The 6,000-nt window shown below is 38.3% G+C and overlaps 1 protein-coding gene across 1 annotated transcript in view; it reads right to left on the bottom strand.

Annotated features, from left to right (window-relative positions):
• Positions 1 to 1,440: 1,440 nt before the first annotated feature.
• LOC308684612 (troponin I, fast skeletal muscle-like) overlaps positions 1,441 to 6,000 on the bottom strand; it is a gene marked incomplete at its 3' end in the record, with an annotated part of 29,343 nt that continues 24,783 nt past the window's right edge. Inside the window, exons 8-11 of the mRNA XM_081355878.1 lie at positions 2,042 to 2,170; positions 1,874 to 1,963; positions 1,621 to 1,797; positions 1,441 to 1,536 (exon numbers count right to left, since the gene is read on the bottom strand). Coding sequence (XP_081212004.1) covers positions 1,441 to 1,536; positions 1,621 to 1,797; positions 1,874 to 1,963; positions 2,042 to 2,170 — 492 coding nt within the window. The remainder of the gene's footprint in view (positions 1,537 to 1,620; positions 1,798 to 1,873; positions 1,964 to 2,041; positions 2,171 to 6,000) is intronic.

Here is a 6,000-nt window from a genome sequence, read left to right as displayed (position 1 = left end):
CAGGGGAGTCAACCAAGAGGTGCTCACCCAAAGAAGAAGGCTGGATTCACACGTGCTGTTGACAGGCAATGAGGGTTTTTAATGGCATTCTTTGATGACTCTTTAAGGAACTGCTGAGTTGCTAAGACCAGTGGATCAGAGCACACATCTTAAATTCACACCACAAATACCTTTGATGTTCCCTTCTTAAAAATAACCTACCTTTAAAGATGTTCTTTTTATTTAGAATTTAATAGAATTTTCACCTCTGCTAGTAATGCCTACTTTCACTTATTAAATTAAAAATGCTTTGTGTGGGTCTTGACATTACTCACCCGATGATCCATCAAGACATATACAGAACATCATTCTGCAAGAATTATAAAATATTATAATTATATTTTACCCTCACACTTGATATTAACCTTTTAGAGACAAAAAAGTTATGTCATGACAACTCTCTGAGACAACTCTCTATGACAATGTTAATGTGTTTGGTCTTGGCGGAAAAGATCTGCTACGCTGCTGTTATTGCTGATGCTGTAGGTTATTGTTGCTGCTGCTGCAGAGCAAGTACAGGACTTGCCAATACACACACGACACGCTGCTGTGAGCAAGTAAGACATGCTGCTGCTGTACAATATAACGTACATCAATTACCTGTAGCATATCTATGCAGGTGGAGCTGGGGAAGGTGGAGGGTTTCTGAAAGCGCACTGCACTGTTAAGGCAAATGCTAACCAAGTATTTGAAAGTTGAGTATGCGAGCTCATTGGCTACTGATACAGCAGGAACCAATCAGCTGTGCCTTATAGAAAAATGATGTGATTGCAAGCAGATTGAGTTAAGGACCGATCAGCCTGTGCCATCTAGAGTTTCATGACAAAACTTTGTATTTATTTATTTTAAAAGGAAGGAATCTTACCTTGATGATAAAACAACAAGAAGCAGTTGGTTTAGAATTGGAGTTAGTGATATTGAATTATAGTTTAGAAACAGTTCTGTGTGTAAAATCAAAATTAAACCTTATTGGGTGGGACTTTATGAGATAAATACCAGAAAAACTGGTATCAGGTGGTTTGACGATGGAAAAATATGAGGACTTGGTCAACTGAAACTGAGGTGGGGTTTACATTTAGTAAATACAATTTTCTTTTTAACAACATTCACAGATGTTTCATTTGCCTTAAGACATAGAAAGTCTTTTGTCTAATAAAAAGGAACAAGTGTTTTGATTCCGTGTTAATTAAAAAAAGAAAAGAAAATTAAAGAAAAGGAAGCAGAGAGCAACAATTATTACAGTTGGGTTGTTTATTTAGAAAAGGTAGGATTTCGGCAAACAGTCAATCTGTGGTATTTCTATGGACTATAAATTAAACTGTTCCTACAGAACCTTTAAGAAGTACATTTTATTTAGATCGAAGTCAGGAAATGACCATAGCGGATCACTCATAATCGTCTTCAAGATTCAGTTTCAAACATCTTCTTCCTGCCGCCCATACCAGCCTTATCCTCAATGTTCTTACGCCAGTCTCCAACATCACGCAGTTCTTTATCCTGTAAAAAAAAAAGGGGGGTTTCAGTGACCTGGAAGTTGTCTGATCACCTAAAAATGAAAATGTGGTCATCTTTTGTAGTCACCTCCTCTTTGACCTCCTTCTTGACTTGTTTCAGGTTGGCTCTCAGATCCATGGAGACCTTGTGCTTGGAGCCCAGAAGAGCCTGAAGCATAGCGTCAGCAGACATGCGCACTTTCTTCAAAGGAGGCTTCTTGAACTTGCCCTTCAGGTCAACGATCTTGATATTTAAGTCTTTGACCTAAAACACACAAATAATCTTGCAGACCACCTCGATGATGGACCACATAGAAGGTGATGCACAAGAAACATCTTACCTCATTAACGACCATAATGGCTTTGTGCTCAAGAATATATCTCTCCTCATCAACAACAGCGATTTTTTCATGTAACTCTTTGCAAAACTCCTGTTGACAGAATAAAATTCACGCTAAAGCTTTGAACTTCCCCAAAACCTTCTAGAAGTAACAATAAGCGGATTGGACCTGTAGTTCTTCTTTGGAGCTTGGACATGAAAACGGAGGACAATGTTCTTCCATGTATCTCTTCCTCTCCTCCTTCTTCTCGATGTTCTCTGCTTCCAGTAAGTCTTTTGCAACCACGAGCATCAAGCTCTACAAGAAAATTTGATTAATTGAGAATCCTAGTATACTTAGAATTTTTAATGGAACTTTTTTGATGTTGGTTTGGTTCAACTGATAAAACATGCGCTCTTACCTTCAGGCTGTGTTTTTTACTACTAGACATTCGTTTGCTAATAAAGAGGAGAAATAAGGACATATTTTACATTAGGATGTTCACCTCTGTATTGTGGCATTGTAGTAATATTTGTACTTTGTTTACATAGACACAATATTTACCGTGCTTGCAAGAAAGCACAGCATTGATATTCCTCAAGCCTTCTAATTACCGTTTGTTCTAAACTATGATCCATAAGTTCTTAAAATTTTGCAATGACCCCTTTTTAAACTTTTTTGTTATGTCAGCCTTAGGGCTCATTCACACAGAATGCCTTATTTAATTGTTTCTCGAAACATGCATTAGACAGACATGTTTGACTGTTGCAACGAATCTTGCTACTTTTTTTATGATGGTGTATCATGTTAAAATTTGTCCTGCATTCTGATTCTGTGCTGTGCCTCGCATAAAAATTCTTAAGGCTGGAATTCACTAAATGACTTTTAAAATCTGAACAGATCTTAAAACACTAGGCATCATACACTTGCTGACTTTGTAAATGGTTACAGAGAAAAACTGGGCATTATATACTAAACGACTGAAAATTACACACTACCAGACTTTTAAGTCGTTCAAACTCACACTAAAACATGTTAGGAGATGCATGACAATATGGGCTAGATTTACTAACAGCTTCCACCAGCGCAAACCCTCTTTTGGCGTTAAAAACTACCATCAGAACTTTACTAAAGAGTAAAGACATGCAGTGAAAAATTAGGTTTAGGTTTACACAACAGGGTTATTTTTTGCGGCAGACCTTATTGCATTTGCCTTTGTAGGAGTTTCCCTTTCAGACGCTGGGAGGAGAGTAATTAAAAGAATCATGCAAGGTGATTTAGTAAAGTTTGCGCTAGTCAATCTACTAGAATTTGCACCATTATTTAACGCCTAAAAAAGCATGTCTTAAACCAGAAGCTACTTTGAGCTGCTTTTGGTAGAGGTCGTTGGCCATTATGAAAATGATCCGGCTGCGTCTGTGTTCTTTAATTTGTGCATCTTCAGTAGATCACGCGCAGATCTTTCCACTCCCATCATACACTATGGGATTTTCTTTGAGATCTGTCAACTTTGAACTCCCAATATATGTAGACTTTTATCAACAAGGACAGTCTCATCCAGACTGCAAATCAAGCCAAAAAGCTGTGCAAAAGTCACGTAGTGTGTTAAGTGCGTTCCAGCCTTCAGATTAGCCCCTTAGATTCTTTTTAAGAAATTTAAGATTAGAATTTGAACATTTTTTACATTGATAGAATGTTAGCCATTCAAAACATAAAATATTTGCATTCTTTACTATAGCAGGTTTATCTTTCGAGTTCCTCCAAGAAACTTCCCCAGGGAAACTTTGCGTTTCCTGGCAAAGAACTCCTGCCTTACAGGCACTGGTATATTCTTCAAAATAATGAATGGATTGTATACTTACTCAGACATTTTGGAGAGTGTTCTTTACAACTTTTTGAGAGGAAGAGAAAAGAGAAATGCATCAGAGGCCAAAAAATACACTTTACGCAAGTATGAGAACACAAATGCTTCTAGGTACACAAGCATCCTTTAGTTTCAACATTGCCACAAAGGGCTCTATAGCATACATTAGTACAAACTGTCTTTACTGTCATGGTGGAGCAGCAGTGATGAGAAATTTAAACTGTCGACAGCACTGATTAATTAAAGCATCACCCCCCACCTACACCAAGTATATCTGTCCAACAACTTCAGGTTAAGGATTCAGTAAAGCCCAAGGCTCGTTTCTAGCAGAGTTTGAACCTACAACCTTTCGGCAACCACTGCAGGTGGACATAATGGCAACAAATTCATAGACCAGGGTTCATCAAATCCGGCCCTGGAGAGCCACTGCCCAGAAGAGTTTATCTCCAGCCTTAATCAAAGACATCTGAACAAGATATTCATTGTCTTCAGAGTTACAGGTCGTTGAGTTTGATCAAGGTTTGATCTAAAGTCTTCAGGCCAGCGGCCATCCAGAGCCGGATTGGAGAAACCCAGCCATAGACATTCTGATCATGTGAGCTTTTTTGCATTACCCTTGATGTCACCACATGGTCCCCAAAGCCTCTTTGACTCATCCGAGAGGATTTTCTCTAGGAGGCCACTGCAATATGATCTCAAGGCCAGTACATCAGCTGCAAACACAGCCCCATACTCAAGAGCATCTCTGGGATGTCAAAGATATGACAACACAGCTCTCCTTTATTCCCAGCTAAACAACTGTCTCAAGTGTCTTTCTTAATATACTCCTCCTCTGAGAGACAGGCAGGACTAACTGGCTAACCGATGACAAACTGATTGACTTATTTAGTACACTTAAATGGACTCTTAATGCCTCAGTGACATACTTAGAAAGCTGTGAAGACAACAGTCAGTTCACATACATCTATTTGAAGAAGGACTATTCTAAGTAGCCATAAGGTGAATGAGGGCACATTTTGCAAAAGCATATGGCAGAATAGATCATGTAGTATAAAAGCCTTAGTGTCTTCTTGTGTGAGGGTTTGGTAAAAGAGCAACTTAAAACTCTTAAAAGTCAAGACTAATCAGTTCTCTGAAGAAATATATGCATATTCCAGAGCTTCCAGATGGTAAAGGCATTTCAAACCATTACACGATAACTAGAAGGTCTTTGTGAATAGACAGCATTGTCTTTCAGATTCAAAAGCTTATACGAAGACAGCATCGTAAATCAGTTGTTTTTAAGGAGGACCATAAGAAAGTGTTGACAGGTGGAGTAAGACTTAAGGATCAGTCTCAAATGTATGCTCATGTCGGTGTTCACTTTCAAATGGCAGTAAACTGACATCAGCAGGCAGTATATCAAACCTGACTTCCCCCTTCAGATCACCATTCAAAACGATTTATCTTCTTTTTAGCAGTGTGTTTCCAGAAGGAAAGACTTCAGTTGAGATCAAAAAACAGAAACTTTACACGAGTTAAACTTTACACAATGTTTTGACGACTATTTGAAGATATTTTGACAAATAATTCACAAATCAACTTGGTCTAAATGCACAATAGCAACAAAACTATCTAAACAACAAATAATCTATACAGTACATATATGATCTTTGCAGATGCCTTCTTAACATTGCAAATTAAAAAGAAGAACCAATCCCCATGACAACGTTCTCCATCACCTCAATCTCCAAAAATATCAATCCCACAAACTACATTTTACAACTTCTAACAAATATCTTCAAAACAAAATGGTATAAACTAAGACAATGAACCGAGGGAACTGCTCTCACCCTTCTTGAAGAACAGAGGAACGTCTTCTAGGGACAGATGGCTGTCAAACCGAGACACAGGCAGCAGACGTGCTAAGAAGATATATATTGCATTCTCTGATCTCTCTGCAAATCCATGGTTTCTCTTTATGGAAGTGGATTACCCACCAAACCAATGAGCTGACAAGGTCATGAAATACGGCACTATCCCTCCTTCACTGCGCCTTCCGTATAAATATCCTGTCCTTCAAGATAGTTATTCTTTTATTCTAAGAATGACTTTCTCACAAAGACCTCTTTGCTTCACAATCATCTATATCCATCCATCCATTGTTTCTATCAATCTATCTATCTATCTATCTATCCATAAATAAAGAATACATATCATAATGTGAGTTACCTTATGTCTGTGTGTTCAGCATGTTTCCGGACAGCTGCTTCTCACAGGTGCCAGGAAGGTGTCACTGTTACCT

The sequence above is a fragment of the Scardinius erythrophthalmus genome (genome assembly GCF_964197995.2).
Source record: "Scardinius erythrophthalmus genome assembly, chromosome: 24".
Classification (NCBI taxonomy): domain Eukaryota; kingdom Metazoa; phylum Chordata; class Actinopteri; order Cypriniformes; family Leuciscidae; genus Scardinius; species Scardinius erythrophthalmus.
Note: the sequence above shows the minus strand (reverse complement) of the source record. Positions and strands in the feature narration are given on the sequence as shown.